The sequence below is a fragment of the Daphnia pulicaria genome, chromosome 1 (assembly GCF_021234035.1).
Source record: "Daphnia pulicaria isolate SC F1-1A chromosome 1, SC_F0-13Bv2, whole genome shotgun sequence".
NCBI classification, from domain to species: Eukaryota; Metazoa; Arthropoda; class Branchiopoda; order Diplostraca; family Daphniidae; genus Daphnia; species Daphnia pulicaria.
In genome coordinates this window covers 11,403,090-11,419,729 of record NC_060913.1, presented here as the reverse complement: position 1 = coordinate 11,419,729, position 16,640 = coordinate 11,403,090, and the positions used below count along the sequence as shown (strand labels likewise).

Genomic DNA, 16,640 nt, shown 5'->3' with positions numbered 1-16,640 from the left:
AGGATTGAATTTTTGACGCGGATTTTGAATGTGTGAAAAAGTCACAAAATACAAAATATGTCAAGGGGGCTTTATAGCTAGGGAAATGATGACTAGCCAGGCCACAAAGTCTATAAAGCAGCTTAGATGAAGGATTCTCTCTCTCTGTTACGCGTGCATGATGTAACATCTTGTTTTGTTTTTGTGTAACTCAATTTAGTCGTCTCTGTAATAGGCAGCGCGATAAAAACAAGAATAATTGGGGCAGTTTGTGTGTGTTGGATACCAGAACTTTTATTTCCAGTTCAAAGATACAGGCCTATGTATTGTGCCTTTTTTAATTCTTTTTGTTTCCCTCCTTGTCCATATAACCATTGGCTCTCGCTCATCTTACGTTATTTTAAACAGTGGCTGGATGAAGTGGGTTGCGTCATCGAACCAATGTTAGTTAATAAAAGTTAATAAATCCTCCCCTTCATATCTCTTTCCATGACTAGGCGTGCGTAATGAGCGGAGCAGTGCATATGGCAGTCACGCGGGATTATATCAACGCACTGGGCGCGCATCACGTCAATCGCTGCAACAGAAAGATTTTTAATTGGCTTTTTTCTTTTGCACGCATCAATTAAATTATTTTTGAGGGAAATGCAATATAACAAGCGCGAAAAAGGTAACGAACGACGGGGAAATTTTTCACAGAAAAGTCTGTTTATCTCCTTACTCTATTTTCGTACTTTTAAAAGGAAATACACTCTTTGCACGGCAAAACGGTCAGCAACGAAACGACCCATTTGGCTGCCGACTTGCGGAACGCGATACTTGACAACATGCCTCGCTACGGCGTTAGACCACCGGTGAGTACTTGGCTCAGGTTTTGCTGTGCATTGCGGGCCCTGCGATCGCTGGTTTCACAGTAGCTGCGGAAGTTGACGGCAAAAACCGCGGACTGCGTTTACTTGTGCCACATGGAGTGGGTGTGTGCGCCGTGTTCAATTCCGTCCGTGATGGGCAAGTACTATCTCAGAAATGAGCAGTTGGCGTTGGCTGTAGAGTACTGCATGTCGTTTGACGACTATTCCATCTATCTGGACATCTGACGGACAGGTAAGACTAGTTATGATTTTCATTGTTCCAGGAACATCTGTGATAACCAAAAAAATAGTGAAACAGGGCAACAACATCGTATTCATAGGGAATGGAAAACGACAGATATTATCACCCCAACAAAAATTTGCATGAGACAACAATGGAAATTAATATATTTGCTTTAACATAATGTTGGTACGCAACTGTTTTTACACTGCTAGCACTTATAAAAAGAATGCAAAACGAAGGAATTGTTTCGTGATGGACTCGGAAGGTAGAGTTATTAAAATAATGTCATTTGGCATCCATCAAAGTTGTAATGAAAAACAACGTAATGTTCCTAGAATGTTTGGAGCTTTAGTCGAATGTGATAATTTAAGTGCAATTCCAAATAAAAATCAACTGCTTGGTATAACACACATGGGAAATCTCATATCGATTCATCCTGCTAACATTATTTCCAAGTACATAATTCTGAACTCAAAATCTGGTGTTTTCCTTTAAGAATTATGTAATTTGTTAGAAAAAAAATAGAGAATTGAAAGATCTACAATATTATACAAGGGTTTTTCTAAATGATAACGAACTATTTGGGTGGGTGCACCGAATAGATGGTATTGAAATCATGAATTGAAATTTCTCAATTTTGCTTACGGCTGAAAATTTTTGGCTTTGTGGTGTCAGTTAGTAAAAAATTTTACGGGGAAAGGAAATTTTAAGGTTTAAACTAGAAAAATCCTTTAACTAATTATATCAATCGATAGAGAATTGAAAGATCTACAATATTATACAAGAGTTTTTCGTTTTTTTAAAGAATTTTCTTAAATATCAATGAAAATAGAAAAACAAAAATGCAATTTTCGGTCAGCTGACGCGAATTCCAAACAGAAAATTTGTAATACATTTTTATTTTCTTTGATTTCATATTTTTGTACATCAATCAACGCAGAATTGTGAGGCGAATTGATTGATGTGCAATGTTTATAAGTTTTTTTGCATATTTTTTGCATTATTAAAAAAAAGGTTTGAGTAACAGAGGATCAAATCTCAGCAGATCCAAAAAAGCTGTGGTCATTATTTTTCATAATATGTAATAAGAAAATAACTTTAAGTTAAGTTATTAGTGCTATTAAATTTGATCAGTGTTGTACAGCAGCTCATTTCAAGGGCAATTTGTGCTTTTCATGAAGACAATGCCATTGTGAAATCTGCTGTTTATTTTATAGAACACACAGTGTAAAGAATTCGTAATCATACTCTCCAGGGTGACAGAAAAGTAAAGCTATAATTCAAATCGGCTTTTCCTTGGAAATAACAAGTCAAGTTCATTTAAACGCCCTAAATATGAAATGAAAGTGAATCCCATTGAAAATGGGGAAATTACTGATTACTGTATTTGTGCATTATGCAAAGGGAGGACAAAGTGAGAAGCATTTCAACACCAGAACCTAAATGATAACGAACTATTTGGGTGGGTGCACCGAATAGATGGTATTGAAATCATGAATTGAAATTTCTCAATTTTGCTTACGGCTGAAAATTTTTGGCTTTGTGGTGTCAGTTAGTAAAAAATTTTACGGGGAAAGGAAATTTTAAGGTTTAAACTAGAAAAATCCTTTAACTAATTATATCAATCGATAGAGAATTGAAAGATCTACAATATTATACAAGAGTTTTTCGTTTTTTTAAAGAATTTTCTTAAATATCAATGAAAATAGAAAAACAAAAATGCAATTTTCGGTCAGCTGACGCGAATTCCAAACAGAAAATTTGTAATACATTTTTATTTTCTTTGATTTCATATTTTTGTACATCAATCAACGCAGAATTGTGAGGCGAATTGATTGATGTGCAATGTTTATAAGTTTTTTTGCATATTTTTTGCATTATTAAAAAAAAAGGTTTGAGTAACAGAGGATCAAATCTTAGCAGATTCAAAAAAGCTGTGGTCATTATTTTTCATAATATGTAATAAGAAAATAACTTTAAGTTAAGTTATTAGTGCTATTAAATTTGATCAGTGTTGTACAGCAGCTCATTTCAAGGGCAATTTGTGCTTTTCATGAAGACAATGCCATTGTGAAATCTGCTGTTTATTTTATAGAACACGCAGTGTAAAGAATTCGTAATCATACTCTCCAGGGTGACAGAAAAGTAAAGCTATAATGCAAATCGGCTTTTCCTTGGAAATAACAAGTCAAGTTCATTTAAACGCCCTAAATATGAAATGAAAGTGAATCCCATTGAAAATGGGGAAATTACTGATTACTGTATTTGTGCATTATGCAAAGGGAGGACAAAGTGAGAAGCATTTCAACACCAGAACCTAAATGATAACGAACTATTTGGGTGGGTGCACCGAATAGATGGTATTGAAATCATGAATTGAAATTTCTCAATTTTGCTTACGGCTGAAAATTTTTGGCTTTGTGGTGTCAGTTAGTAAAAAATTTTACGGGGAAAGGAAATTTTAAGGTTTAAACTAGAAAAATCCTTTAACTAATTATATCAATCGATAGAGAATTGAAAGATCTACAATATTATACAAGAGTTTTTCGTTTTTTAAAGAATTTTCTTAAATATCAATGAAAATAGAAAAACAAAAATGCAATTTTCGGTCAGCTGACGCGAATTCCAAACAGAAAATTTGTAATACATTTTTATTTTCTTTGATTTCATATTTTTGTACATCAATCAACGCAGAATTGTGAGGCGAATTGATTGATGTGCAATGTTTATAAGTTTTTTTTTGCTTATTTTTTGCATTATTAAAAAAAAAAGGTTTGAGTAACAGAGGATCAAATCTCAGCAGATCCAAAAAAGCTGTGGTCATTATTTTTCATAATATGTAATAAGAAAATAACTTTAAGTTAAGTTATTAGTGCTATTAAATTTGATCAGTGTTGTACAGCAGCTCATTTCAAGGGCAATTTGTGCTTTTCATGAAGACAATGCCATTGTGAAATCTGCTGTTTATTTTATAGAACACACAGTGTAAAGAATTCGTAATCATACTCTCCAGGGTGACAGAAAAGTAAAGCTATAATGCAAATCGGCTTTTCCTTGGAAATAACAAGTCAAGTTCATTTAAACGCCCTAAATATGAAATGAAAGTGAATCCCATTGAAAATGGGGAAATTACTGATTACTGTATTTGTGCATTATGCAAAGGGAGGACAAAGTGAGAAGCATTTCAACACCAGAACCTAAATGATAACGAACTATTTGGGTGGGTGCACCGAATAGATGGTATTGAAATCATGAATTGAAATTTCTCAATTTTGCTTACGGCTGAAGATTTTGGCTTTGTGGTGTCAGTTAGTAAAAAATTTTACGGGGAAAGGAAATTTTAAGGTTTAAACTAGAAAAATCCTTTAACTAATTATATCAATCGATAGAGAATTGAAAGATCTACAATATTATACAAGAGTTTTTCGTTTTTTTAAAGAATTTTCTTAAATATCAATGCAAATAGAAAAACAAAAATGCAATTTTCGGTCAGCTGACGCGAATTCCAAACAGAAAATTTGTAATACATTTTTATTTTCTTTGATTTCATATTTTTGTACATCAATCAACGCAGAATTGTGAGGCGAATTGATTGATGTGCAATGTTTATAAGTTTTTTTGCATATTTTTTGCATTATTAAAAAAAAGGTTTAGTAACAGAGGATCAAATCTCAGCAGATCCAAAAAAGCTGTGGTCATAATTTTTCATAATATGTACTGATGACTCACTAATTTTTCATACACGCAAAGAAAATGTTATGTTTTCTCATGTAGAACGAGGATGTCAAAATCTCTTATCCTCAAATGATTTCTCATCAACCAAAACTCATATGTGAGGAGGCTGAATGAAAAAAATTCGCATATCCTCATATGATTTCGCATGTAATGAGGACTCACAAGCACTCCCATGAGATAAGGAAGTTTCAAAATTCTCTTACCCTCATATGATTTCTCATCAACCAAAACTCATGTGAGGAGGCTGAATGAATAAATTCGCATATCCTCATATGATTTCTCATGTAATGAGAATTCACTGAGTGACTCATCTCATATGAGAAATCAGTCACTTTTGGGGACTCATACGGTTCTCATATAGGAGACTCATATGCGAGCTCATATGAGAAGGCCTGAGACATTTTCGTACGGGTGTGGCCGCCTCTGCATTGACAACCCTAACTGTAATCACTTTAGTCACTACAATGGAATCAGTTACATGAAAAATGTAGCGGATATGGACCCGCCATACACCGGCCAACGGAGGCGTATGTGGTTTCCTCACTTGTCACAGTTCATACAGCCCGCTTTCAGGACATTATTGCTATCACAAGGGGTGAAGCTGTTAAGTCGGCGATGATTGGCGAAAAATATTTTTCTACATTAATTTGACACTGTTCACTTTATCTTTAAAATTATACAATGTCAATTGTACAATCAAATTGATCAATTTTCAATAAGAAAACATTCCCTCTAAATTCTTACAGACGATGAATATGTTAATAGCACAAGAAAGACAGGTGAGATTTGATTTTTCCTGAAATTCATGTAATGATTTGTTTTATCGCTGTGTAAATAGTCGACTCCTTGATATGCACTTATTAATGTGAACGGTGTCCAAGCGTGAATAATTTGCGATAATTTATGTGTTATCGCTGCTCATGTACGAATACATTTTTCCCTTTTCTGACACGCTGTATGTATGTATGTATAGCAGTTGATGATGCACTATGTCTAATTGTGTACCTGTGTATGGTGCTTCTGTAGATAAAACCGAAAGGTCCGCGGAAGGGTCGTTGAAGCAACACGCAAGACTTAATGTTTTAAATCGAAAAAGTAGTAAAGTGTTATAGCTCCATCGGTTCGTGGGAAAATGTTAAGAAACCATTTGAATGAGCGCAATGTAACCAGGATTTCAACGTATAGAAATCCAGACAGATTAAGACAAAGACACGTACAATTGCAGCCATTAAAAACCCGCAAAACAGGGAGTGTACAAACTGGACACAGTTCTCTCATCGTTAATTATTTTGTCAAAAACAATAAGCATTAGTTAAGGAGTCATCTTTAGCTTGAAGAATGCTACCGGTGCTACCCTTCTATATTTGCGTGTCATATAGTATGGCCAGACAACAAAGATTTTTGGGTTCCATATTCAATTAGCTCTACAAAGTTTTTTTTTTTTTCAGTTCCCGTCCGTTCACTTTTGCTGCCCACGTAAAGTGGGCTCTTCTCCTGTTCTTCGCTTTTTCAAATTTTTCAAATTGGCATCGTTTACCTGACGTCTAATACTCAGTAGATGCCGTTTAACTAACGTCCGAAAATCCAGTAAAAAAGTGGACACGTAAATCGTCGCTGCCGGTCGCAGTATCGCTCATCTCCTGGAATTTGGGTAAACGGATAAACATAATTCAGTTTAGGGTTACGAAACCGTTATTAAAGTTACGGCATATTTGATTAAATTTCAGCGTAATGGTTTAATTTGTTGACTTTTGCAGCTTCTTGAAAAATGGAACAATTCAACTGGTACTGTCATGAATTCAAAATTATTAGAGTTAACTTTCAATGGAACATCCAAGTGTCGTTTATTCCGGGGTCTGGTCCAGCATCCACAGACTCCTGGGAGGGGAAGTATTTGAAGTCGCCTTTCTTCTCATCAAAAGAAACTCCTGGTTGTCAATGGAAGCTAACGCTCATTGAAGAGAATAGACGCGTAATAGTCGGGGCTGATTATTACAAAAACCAAACACGAGTCAATATCGACGACCCTGTTCTGGTAAAAATCTCTCTCCTCAACACGAGTCGTGAGAAGATATACAAACATACTCGCCCTTCACAAAAACACTTGAACTACGTTAAATTCGATTTCATATCTATCGAAAACCTTATCAAGTCCAATTGTCAGCAAAGCGATGGCAGTTTCACTTTCTGCTGCAAGATTTTCTGTCAAGTGAAAAAGGAATCAGACCCTTCTCAAGTTGTTCCAAGGAATAGGGCATTGGGTGCAGATCTTGAAGGACTATTGGAAGGTGGGCAATATAGCGACGTGAACTTTGAAATTGGCGGTCGTCAATTTCCTGCTCACAAGAACATTTTGGCGTCAAGAAGTCGAGCGTTTGCCACCATGTTCCAGTTTTCATTTCAACAGCAACTAATAAGTGATCGCGTTGTGGTTGAAGACATCGAGCCGGACGTGTTTGACGAAGTTCTTCGTTTCATTTACAGCGGTCGCTTGATTCCGACGGAGACGATGCGAAAGATGACAGGTGGACTCTACGCTGCAGCGGAGAAATATCAGCTTGATGAATTGAAATCCCAGTGCGAAAATCACTGCGTCCGCCAAATGTCCCCCGAGAATTGCTTTCAGTTGCTTTTACATGCCGATTTGTTGAATCCCGTATGATGGAAACGGCCAGATTCTTTCGACGTTTCTCAAGCGAAGTAATGGCGACTGATGGATGGAAGAAGCTGAAGCAAGAGAATCCCGTTGTGTTGTGTAACATTCAAGAGATGTTGTTTCTTCACCTATAAACAGGTTCATGAAATAGTCACGAAATGAAAGGCGAAAAAGCAGGAAAATAAATTCGTATCCAGATTTAGATGTTGTTGCTGTCAAAGTAATTGAAAATCAGAAAATGTAATTGAAAAGAGTTTAAAAAATACAATTTACGAGATAAACGAACGGGAAAATAATGAACGCCAAGTTTTGTATTTGTTGCGTCTTTAAAATTCAGTAATTAATTTTGAGGCATTTAAACCAATTTAAACCAGCAATTAGCGAGCCAAATAAGTGTAGCTGTACTTTTTTTGTCATCAAAAATTAAATTTAGTTAGTAAGCATAGTGCTCTCGACAAAAAATGGAAAGAAATATAAAATAATGCAGGTGTATTTCTTGAAAAAGGCGGAAAAAGGAATTGTCATCTTATTCCCAAGGATGTGCTAATAAGAGATAAACCCTACCAGCTGTATACCGTATCAGTTTTACTTTCGAGCAACATGTTTTCTTCTGGTGGGCTCGATGACCTTATTAGTGTTGCAGCCCTTACCATTATTCTCTTGTTAATCATTGTCAAAACTGTACCCTACCCGACCATTGACTTTGCGACATTTCTGACCTTTCGGCCAACGACTCTCTTGTTCTTCCCTTATTTAGAAATGTTAATGAAATCCGTTCCTCGCAGTCCCGCAGTCCCTTATCTTGCTCCTCTACGGTTTAACTAACATTCTTATTTCTTAAGGTCCGTGATCACTTCTCAGCTTGTTCTACATCTGGCGCAGTCATCGACGAATTCGGTACGCACAAAGCGGTCTACAAGAAAAAGTCCTGCATAACCGTAAACTGCATTTTCATATTTAAATAGTCACAATTATTAAAATTTACGTAATATTAGTTGAACTTAATTTAAAATAAGAAAATTATTATTTTGTTAACTGACAGATTTAACTGAGACAATGGTGTCTTCACTATGCATTTTCATTCTTTTGATTACTCTGTGGATGGTGTCGTATCCGGTTAAGGCCATTGATTGTTGCGAACCGCAATCCAGCGGCAACTGTTGGGATGAAACTCCGGGGGATCCTTGTTGTGGCTCCAATGATTGTGACCAATTTTGCTGCAATTGCCGTGGAGGTTGTCGTGATTGGACGGTCCGAAAATCTAACGGAGAGCAGAAAACAACCCTTACGCAAAATATCTTTTTTAGATAATAGATAATGATAAGATTAAAAGTATCGATTTGGCCAACATTATTACCGCATTTTAAAAAAAATGTATTCCCATTCTTGTTTGTTCAGTAGACGCTTTTACTTGAATCATTGCTTGTTAACTTATTTAATACTAAATATATGATTCACCACGATTAACTGCATGTGACCGTATTTGTATTAAAAAATGATAATGAGGCCTATATACTGTTAATGGCGCACTTTCCATTATCATATCAACATCTGTTCTAAGACGGATAATTTGTTTTCTGACTAAAGCAAGTTAATCACGGCACGTGACGCAAGAAATCGAGAGTCTGGCATTATATTGAAAGCTGATGAAATGCATGTCGTATGCAACAAATTCCAAAAACATAAGAAAACGAGATGAAATTTTAATCCGCCCCATAGTTCTGTCACTTTGCGCTCGGTCATTGACCTACTAACTACTAGTACGTATTTTTTAAACCTTTTAAAATACACCCAAAAAACAACACAGAAATTTTGTTGACAACTTTTTTGGAGGTCAAATTAAAATATAAAATACGATAAAATTATGTCTAGGTTTAACAAAGAAAAGATTTGAAGAATTGTTTTGTATTGTTGCATTCCAACGGACTAGCCGGTGCGATAAGGCTTCACATGTTTTGTAGACATCCGTCTGCTTGCTTGTCAAAGTTCCATGGGTCTCACGGAAACAAGTTCCTTCAAACTAGTCTTTGTTTACTTACCCGACCCATCGGTTGGCAACGAAGTTATCAGAATTAGTTCTATAATTAATTTAAACAATGAACAGAGATGTGGACGTCATATTACCCGATTCAGACGTGGCTAGTGAGGTGACACTAGATTCATCATCAGATCTTGGCAGGTAATAAAATGAATTTGTCGTTGCATATAATCAAATGTCGGCTAATTGCTTGTGTTTTAACCACCAGATCTTCGCCAACGTTAAGAGGAATACGAGTTCGGGATGCCAATTCAAAACAACGAACGAGACGTCCATTCCACTTACAGAGTACCATTGCAGCAAATCGTGCTGAATCCCCTGTCTTGATTGATGCTGTACCATACGATAATGCTCAGGAAGCTACTTACTCACGCTATAAATACTACCAGAGATTAAGAGGACCCACCATTGGAAATGATCAAGCATTGGTACAAACATTAGGTCTTTTTACATGAGACAAATAAGAGTTGCCGTCTCATGGTAGTATCTAGTTGGTTTTAGGATAATTCCTTTGATGGTTGTCAAAATTATTTTGTTTAGTTGATACCTGATCATGTTGTGCCATCCATCTTTTTCTACCCATACATTCCTGGCACAGTTCCTTTAACTGGCAAACAAAGCAGTTTAATAACTATGTAACTAAATCATTTTCCAACTTTTATTTTTTTATACAAGATAAAGCTTGTAATCAACATTCAATTCTTTTTTAAATTTTTGTAGATTTGCAGTTTGGAACACAATGATGGGTACGTCGTTACTCTCAATGCCATGGGCTGTTGAGCAAGCAGGACTGGTAGCTGGATTGTCACTGATCCTTGTCATGGCAGCCATCTGCTTTTACACTGCCTTTTGTATCCTTCAAGTTTACGGCATCTACGGTATATTACTTTCGGTCATGGTATCTTTGAATGACGTAATTCAGTTTGGTTTTTATTGCAGGTGAGAAGGAAAATCTTGCGGACTTTCCAGATCTCTGCATGTTCCTGCTGGGGCGTGTCGGTCAATGGGTTTCCGTTCTCTTTTCGGCACTTTCATTACTTGGGGCAAGTGCGGTGTACTGGGTTCTCATGTCCAATTTCCTGTACCATACGGTCAAATACGTGTATGGTAAAGAACTTCAATTTTATACGATCTAAAATTTTGAACGGTCGAAAAAATCTTCAAAAATCTATCATTTGCTTAATCAAACAGATCTGATTACGACGACGACGTCTGTTACCCTGTTGTCCGTGGACGATGACAATACTTCGGCGTTCAATCGTGAGTTTCAATAGGTTATGTTTATTTGTTCTTTTATTTACATTTTTTTTTTGTGACATTTAACAGTGTTTTGCCCGGATCCGATCGATAATCTGACTTTCTCGTCACTCCTGAATGGACCGATATTCCAGAATGGAGCGTCTACCTTTGACAAAATTTGGAATTTGGATCTGACTGTTCCTATTTACATGGCTCTGCTATTGCTGCCCCTAATCTGCCTAAAGTCAGCCACCTTTTTCACCAAGTTTAATGCACTGGGCACAGTCTCGGTATTCTACATCATGGCATTCGTTGTCACCAAAGCGTCCCAATGGGGAGTGCACGTCGAATTTAGCGACACTACTTCACCCTTCTACGTGCCTTTGTTGCGCTCCAACTTTCCGGCTTTGTCGGGCATGTTGTCCTTGGCGCTGTACTTGCACAATTGCGTCGTGAGCATCATGAAGAACAATCGGCGCCAAGAGTGCAACGTAATTTTTACATTTGTCTCTCATAATGTCGACTTAAATTTTTTTAAATTATTTCCTTTGTGTTTTAGGGCCGTGATTTGAGTATCGCGTACACCCTGGTAGCGCTGACTTATTTAGGTATCGGAGCAACTTTCTACCTCACATTTCCCCTCGAGAAGGATTGCATCGAAGACGTAATTGAAAATGATTCGTTCATTAAGATTTCGAGGAATTAATTAAATTTTTTTCTTTTGGCCTTTCTAGAATTTGTTGAACAATTTTTCGCGTTCGGATACGCTAACCGTTATAGCTCGCGTCTTTTTGCTCTTTCAAATGATGACGGTCTTTCCGTTACTCGCTTACATCCTGAGAACGCAGATTCTGTACGCTTTCTTTAATTCCATTTATCCCAGCTTTAACCACGTATTTTCTCTCAACGTGATATTGCTGTCCGTCTGCGTTGTATTCGCCATCTTCTTGCCGCAAGTCGGCACCATAACAAGGTAATACGCAAGTTGAATGAATCGACCACCGGGTTTCCCATCGCCGTGCTAATTGGTCGTTTTTATTTACTCATCCAGATTCTCCGGCGCTTTGTGTGGTTTGGTCTACGTCTTCACACTACCCAGTATATTGTACGTCGTGTCTTACAGGAAGCAGAATAACGGCCGAGCTCCGGCATGGGTGTATATTGTGCACGGTTTTATTATGTTATGTGGTCTACTAAATTTAATTGCCCAATTTGTCGTCACCAATTGATGGCCGCTGCGCTTAGAAAGGTCGGTTCCGATTTCAATATATAACGTTCTCGTATCGTTTATTTTTCACGTTCTCGTTCAAACATCACCGACATCTTTGAGAATCTTTTTCTCGAGAATCTTGAAATCTTCCATGTACGCCTCGCGATTGCTGTAGATTAATGGGGATTCAGGCAGGTGGAGCTGTGGGGCAACTGGGGCGGGTTGCAACATTTGGGCCATGGACAAACGGTGATGTACTTCACTATCCATGAATTTCTCGACTCTTGTGAGCTAATTTAAAAAGTAGAACAGTCACAGATTTGTTTTTAAATTAATTACATTTTACCTCTCTGACTCCTGGACACAGACTTTTGGTGAAAAAAGGCAGCAAGGTAATTTTGCCCGTTCCGTCTGCGTCCGTTATGGCGATATAAGTTCCTTCGTCATCCCGACCGAAGCCGATGGCTATTTAACGAATGGTTACGCTTTGAAATGATGTCGTAAAAAAAAAGAAAAGATCAAAATCATTACACGTAATGGCCGATTTAGAAATGCGCATTTGTCGCTGTGGTCTCGATGTAGAAAGGATGATATCCCAAATTTCCACCAGGCCATCTGCTAATCCTATGGCTACTATCGACGTTTGCCAGGGTGACCAAGCAGCCGATTGGATCGTAACCGGTCTCGGAGCCAGTTCTAATACAGGGCCCTCCTACATTTCATCATTTGATTTGAAAACCCAATTAATTCTTTTTTTACACAAGGAAAGTGCAATTGTTTTTTACCAGTTCAACGGACTTCCAGAGGGCCCAAATCCGACCGCCGATTGATAAAACTGTATTGGAAATATGAGGAGCCGGAATAATGTCCACCACAGCGCCGTCATGGAAAGCGATGCACAAATTTGCCGTGCAAGCTTTTTTTCCCCCACACAAATTAGAAAATAATTAATTTCCCACTCGTGAAGGATTATGGCAAATATCCATTGTCAACCGACCTGCACCGCGTTCCATATCCGAATAGTTTCTCCAGTCGATGATAAAGATTTCTCCTTCGTCCGTTCCAGCGATGCAGATTGGTGGGTAGGATACCAATTCAGAAAGTCGCGCTACGTAATCAGAATAACAAATCAAATCGTTACGAAATGTTGGTCTTGGTAATGGAATGCATTTAAAACTGATTTACTGTGGCCCTTCTTTTCCGAGTGATCTATCATGGCGAAGCACGTGATGGCCACGTCACGTCGCTTATCTTTGACCACCGGAAATATCTACACAAAGCGGACGAGAGGAGGGAGACAAAATGGAGAGATTGTTATAATTAAGAAATGCTGTGAATTCTTAATGTGTTTTACTTTGAAAGCAGGTCTGACGCGACTGGGCAAGCGAGGAACCGGAAGGGAGGTGGGTTTGAAACTTTCTTCCATCAAGCGAATGTCCCAAACCGTCATGAATCCGTCATAACAACTGTAGAGTTGCCACAGATTTTTGTTGGCAGTGACTCCTGTTGGTCCTTTAGCTGAAAACTGAATTGCGATTTCAGCTGATTTTCAAATTGATTTCGATAAGGAAAGTTGTTTATGTTATTTTACCTCGACCGAGTTAGGAGTCCATTCTATACGTTTGCTGGTGCACGGATAGTTTTCTAAAGTTGCGGCTACCGGAATGACAACCGGAGTGATTTCTTTGGCACGAACCTGCTGCCATTTGTTTTTCGGACCTTTCATGAGTGCCACGTAACCGGACACATCCCAAACGACGATCATGCCCGAATGGCAGGATGCTGCCAATACGTACGGGTGGTGGTGGTTGAATCGGATGCACAAGATGTCATCAGGAGCTTCCAAAATGATCTGCCATAGAAATTTAAACCCAAAAATCAAAATTCCAAATTTAGAATAATTGCATGTATCAAAGTTTAATACTGTCGGTTCCAGCAGTTGAGTAGTTTTCCAGATAATGGCGTAATGGCGTCCGTTGTTGCGGCTGGAATCCCGATATAATTGTCTCTGTTCCATCTGGATTTTCGAGGCGTATCCGGCCGCAATGACCCCTTGAATTTCCAAAGAAGAATTTCTATTTAAACTCGTAAAATAGAATCAAGTTAACGCGTTAATTTAAATACCAGGGAAAGTCGGATGGCAGTGAAGAGAAGAAACGAATTTGCCTTCGCATAAATCACTTTGGTGCATCAACCGTCTGGGAGCCGGACCAGCGCAATGTTTCATAACCGGTTTGCGAGGGCTGTCATTTGCTCTGGCCGGATCGAGACTATCGTCCGAACAAATCAATCGGTTGACGTGGTCGATGAACGGATTGAAAAGACAATTCTCGACCAGGACTCGCTCAACTCTGACGACAATCAAAATACGTGAACACGTCCGACGGATATATCAATCATTCAAACAAGAATAATGTCGAAAATTATTCAACATACCGCAACGAAGCTTTGCTGAGGAATGTTTGGAAGCCAATGGAATTTAAGTGGTGATCGATTTCTTGGTGGTTAAACTGCCTCGCTTCATATTGACTTGTGGCATGCCTCGGGTAACTGCAACGAAAAAGTTGTTGACCTTCTTGAGTCTTTGGTTGTATAAAACAAACGAGCCAGAAAAGGATTCGGTCGGTAAACAGGTTAAATCTTTCCATTAAGAACAACGAATAAAGTATCACCACCACAGTCGTGATTTTGGAACTGTTTTTTTTTTTAGAGTACGTGGGAGCGATGAAAAATAAGAAGGGGACTTGTATCAAATCTAAAAAAAAAAAAGAACAAAACAATTAAAATATTGACCAGCAAGGGGAGGAAGAACAAGGAGGAAGTTATGGAAATCGTCCAGCGTGGCGGATAAGCGGATATGGATCCACCGCCTGGTGTTACAGGGTATAAACTGTACTGTGAACGGTTTAGAGATCATCGTGAATGTGGGAAGCCATTCGAATTCCAGAAAGAAAAACAAAATTAAGTCGACTCTTAAAAAATTCAAGTCATAATATTATGATAGCGAGGTTATCATCTAAATGAGGTTAATGGTGAACAGCGTCTACACCGCCAATCGATAAAAAAAGGGAAAATCAAATTGAATTACTTCAACATGGTCTGCGAACTTCCGGTCCTGGATCCTCCAGCTGCCTGTTTGCAATTTGAAATGGAAGAGAAAAAAAAAAAGAAGAAGAAATTAACGACGGCAATTGAAAGCTGCGGGAGTCAACTCAACTGGTGGATATATGACATCATATCTACGAAAAAAATGATTAAGCTAAAAGCTCGAAAACAAGAACAAAAGAGATATGCGTGATATTTTTATTTCGCCACCCTTCGTCTTTGAATGATGAAGGAAAAACGATCGTGAACGACCGAAACTCGCAACGCCTACCATATCGACACACAAACGACCGTTCCTATTTCCCCACGACTGGAAACTTACACGCGTGAGTATATACAGTAGTATATTAGTCGGCCAACCCGGGGGTCTGGTGTCACAAAAAACCATTTCGAAAAAAAGTTATGGTTTTAACTAGACGCAATAAAATTTCAAACGTATAGCGAAATGGACTCGGCAATTTTTTAATGGATGTGAACTGTGTTATACACACACACACAACATTTCAGGGGGGAAAATGTTAAAAGATGTTTTGTTTTGAAAGGGAAAGAGATAAAATGACGTCACCTGGACACCACGAGTGCGCCGGCGGATGGGATAGGAGAAGAGTTCGGCGACGGTAACGGGCGGAAATTCGGCCGTGAGTTCGGCGTGATCCGAGGCATCCTTGCAGACGAATTGACACTTTCTCGGCAGAGAACTTGTGTAAACAATCACTTGCAGCTTCCATCAAAACAATTCAAAAGAAACTTGTCAGTCAAATATGGTTAACAAATGATTTCAATAATTCTTACCTGATTTGTGGTTGTTGTCGGGTCTTCCATGGCGGGTGGAATAGTTTGTGACTATCAAACTCGACGCGTCGTTATGGCAACAGTCGAGTAGCTGCTTGGGCGGGAATAACAGCGTTCCAAAACTCTTGTGTGCGTATGTGTGTGTGTGGGGGGGAAAAAATAAAACATGAAATCAAAAAAAACAAAAGTCACCCGAAAGAAAAAAAAAACAAGAAGAAACCGGTCGGAAAGTTATAGACGTGGCGAAGGTGACTCTGGAGCTCACGTTTATCTTAGCATAATATCCCGAGTCAAATGAACGACATTACGCTAAGATTCACGAAAGTACAAAGTCACTTTTTAAAAAATTGAGTTCAAAAAGAAAAACAAAAAAATGTAACAACTTTAGTCTGTGACTCTGTGCCAAAACCACCGCCAGTTTTTTCGGCTGCCTGACCCAATGTGCTGGCTGGCCGATTGGAACCACAAGGTTTTTATAGGCTTCAAGTGGCAATGTCTGGAACGCTAAGACGACGGGGGCGGAGCTACATACACAGCAGCAACCCTTTACTATCGAACCCCAATCAACAACGGGTAGTAAGTGGCCACGTAGTATATATGTGTGTGCGCTGCTTTGCATGTCGTTTTTCTTTTAAATTAAAAGCGAAAGGAGAAGAATTATTTGAATGAGCTAAATTTTCACAATTGAAATTTCTTTTTTTTTCCAAAGCTCTGGGTGGCCGTTTCTCGTGGTGTCGAATGGAGACGGATTGGATATCACTTCGATTCAATTGCTTCGATTCCAAAAAGAA

At 38.3% G+C, this 16,640-nt stretch overlaps 3 protein-coding genes across 6 annotated transcripts; 2 read left to right on the top strand and 1 right to left on the bottom strand.

Annotated features, from left to right (window-relative positions):
• Positions 1 to 6,076: 6,076 nt before the first annotated feature.
• On the top strand, positions 6,077 to 7,691 carry LOC124321244 (speckle-type POZ protein-like B). 2 transcript variants are annotated; one of them, XM_046784149.1, is made up of 2 exons: positions 6,077 to 6,460; positions 6,567 to 7,691. In XM_046784149.1, the coding sequence occupies exon 2, from the start codon at positions 6,578 to 6,580 to the stop codon at positions 7,469 to 7,471; it is 894 nt and encodes a 297-aa protein (XP_046640105.1). In that variant the 5' UTR covers positions 6,077 to 6,460; positions 6,567 to 6,577; the 3' UTR covers positions 7,472 to 7,691. The 2 variants fall into 2 exon arrangements, with proteins under 2 accessions (XP_046640105.1, XP_046640106.1); XM_046784150.1 differs by having other exon boundaries at positions 6,537 to 7,691.
• Positions 7,692 to 9,406: 1,715 nt separating this feature from the next.
• Positions 9,407 to 12,027, top strand: LOC124322684 (sodium-coupled neutral amino acid transporter 9-like). The gene is made up of 10 exons (XM_046784293.1): positions 9,407 to 9,644; positions 9,712 to 9,931; positions 10,044 to 10,138; positions 10,224 to 10,381; positions 10,443 to 10,610; positions 10,695 to 10,763; positions 10,830 to 11,233; positions 11,302 to 11,406; positions 11,477 to 11,715; positions 11,794 to 12,027. The coding sequence occupies exons 1-10, from the start codon at positions 9,562 to 9,564 to the stop codon at positions 11,969 to 11,971; spliced, it is 1,719 nt and encodes a 572-aa protein (XP_046640249.1). The 5' UTR covers positions 9,407 to 9,561; the 3' UTR covers positions 11,972 to 12,027.
• Positions 12,013 to 16,169, bottom strand: LOC124322648 (dynein axonemal intermediate chain 3-like). 3 transcript variants are annotated; one of them, XM_046784290.1, is made up of 14 exons: positions 15,850 to 16,169; positions 15,623 to 15,778; positions 15,041 to 15,084; positions 14,389 to 14,502; positions 14,077 to 14,303; positions 13,877 to 14,004; positions 13,544 to 13,804; positions 13,307 to 13,477; positions 13,138 to 13,222; positions 12,950 to 13,060; positions 12,738 to 12,868; positions 12,484 to 12,664; positions 12,299 to 12,417; positions 12,013 to 12,243 (listed from the first exon to the last, which is right to left on the bottom strand). In XM_046784290.1, the coding sequence occupies exons 1-14, from the start codon at positions 15,877 to 15,879 to the stop codon at positions 12,049 to 12,051; spliced, it is 1,953 nt and encodes a 650-aa protein (XP_046640246.1). In that variant the 5' UTR covers positions 15,880 to 16,169; the 3' UTR covers positions 12,013 to 12,048. The 3 variants fall into 3 exon arrangements, with proteins under 3 accessions (XP_046640246.1, XP_046640247.1, XP_046640248.1); XM_046784291.1 differs by lacking the exon at positions 15,041 to 15,084; XM_046784292.1 differs by lacking the exon at positions 15,850 to 16,169 and having other exon boundaries at positions 15,041 to 15,080; positions 15,623 to 15,710.
• Between the last annotated feature and the right edge of the window lie 471 nt (positions 16,170 to 16,640).

Coding starts and splice junctions, on each gene's coding strand:
- LOC124322684 (XM_046784293.1), top strand. CDS start 9,562: ATGAACAGAGATGTGGACGTCATATTACCCGATTCAGACGTGGCTAGT. Junction 9,932..10,043: donor TTGGAAATGATCAAGCATTG/GTACAAACATTA, acceptor TATTTTGTTTAG/TTGATACCTGATCATGTTGT. Junction 11,716..11,793: donor CAAGTCGGCACCATAACAAG/GTAATACGCAAG, acceptor TTACTCATCCAG/ATTCTCCGGCGCTTTGTGTG.
- LOC124321244 (XM_046784149.1), top strand. CDS start 6,578: ATGGAACAATTCAACTGGTACTGTCATGAATTCAAAATTATTAGAGTT.
- LOC124322648 (XM_046784290.1), bottom strand. CDS start 15,879: ATGGAAGACCCGACAACAACCACAAATCAG. Junction 14,304..14,388: donor CTCAGCAAAGCTTCGTTGCG/GTATGTTGAATA, acceptor GATTGTCGTCAG/AGTTGAGCGAGTCCTGGTCG. Junction 13,478..13,543: donor GGACTCCTAACTCGGTCGAG/GTAAAATAACAT, acceptor ATCGCAATTCAG/TTTTCAGCTAAAGGACCAAC.